Source organism: Agrilus planipennis, unplaced genomic scaffold, assembly GCF_000699045.2.
Source record: "Agrilus planipennis isolate EAB-ADULT unplaced genomic scaffold, Apla_2.0 scaffold63, whole genome shotgun sequence".
NCBI lineage: Eukaryota > Metazoa > Arthropoda > Insecta > Coleoptera > Buprestidae > Agrilus > Agrilus planipennis.
In genome coordinates, this window is record NW_020439363.1 from 1,019,583 (window position 1) to 1,020,725 (window position 1,143).

General features: G+C 30.7%; 1 protein-coding gene across 1 annotated transcript in view; it reads left to right on the plus strand.

Annotated features, from left to right (window-relative positions):
- Positions 1-855, plus strand: part of LOC112905763 — a 4,501-nt gene extending 3,646 nt beyond the window's left edge. The window contains exon 2 of the mRNA XM_025978808.1: positions 300-855. Within this exon, the coding sequence (XP_025834593.1) occupies positions 300-626 (327 nt within the window). The 3' untranslated portion in view covers positions 627-855. The remainder of the gene's footprint in view (positions 1-299) is intronic.
- The last annotated feature ends 288 nt before the right edge of the window (positions 856-1,143 follow it).

Here is a 1,143-nt window from a genome sequence, read left to right on the forward strand (position 1 = left end):
ATTCCTTAGTGCAGCTGACATTTTAGAATTTTACGATGAAGTAAAATCGTCGACGTGAGTTGTGTTTATATTAAATATATTTCGTAACATCTCGGTCGCACTCACTATGTTGCAAACTTCAATCTACCGTGCGCGCGCAACTTCCGTTGCATAGTAAAAAGAAAGAAGTATACATAACTTAAAAAATTTAGAACCTTTTATTTGTAATATTTTCTTATAATTACCAGAAAACACATCAAAATATATTAATTTTTTGTTATTCAAAGATGCAGTCGGCTTTCATTCTTTTTTTTTTTCAGGCTCGAATTTTGCAGCTTATAAATTACAATAGTAATCAATCTGGTGTAAAAGTTCTTTATTTCAACGAGCACTTTCAAAGAAGACCGTCATCGACTAGTTACCTAGAAGCGGAAACAGAATTGGAGATATTTCATATCCCTAATTTCGACGAGTTACCAGCAAGTTTGTGTGACATGGGACAGTCAAATGTTGCAGAAATCGATGTGGTGCATAGTAGAGTACCACAATTACAACAACCGGAAATTGTAACAGTACGAACCAGTTCCTTTAAAAGAGCCTGGAAAGGAATCAAGAACGCGTTCACTTTTAAAAAATGCAGACACTAAACGAAGTCTGAATTCGTGATCTGTAAGATTTTATGTTGATACGTGTATGCTTAGGTGACATTTATGACGATGAAGAAGAAAAAAATTGCAAATTTTCTATTCAAGCACGGTACAAGTGTACGGTGGTGTTTTAACATAATAAAATAATTAATAACTGCAATGACGACTGAATATAATTTTTTACATTTTATAACAACAGCTTTAAGTTAATAAGATTTATCAATTATAATGAGAGTTATTTTATTTTTATCCATTAAATGATTTAGTTAAAAAAAAATGGTCTGTTCTTTTTAATCCACGATATTAAAATTTGATGAGCTTTATAGTTTCGAAAACAATATTTGCCCATTTTTATTGAAAAATTGGAAAATTATTTACAATATACAGCAGGCACTCAAAAATATGAAAATATGAAACAGCTCAGATTTATTTGATTCATTCTAGTTGACGAATGTTATCTTTAATAAATGTAATTTTTGACTGTTGAGGATTATTTTACCCCGCCTCATCATTTTCA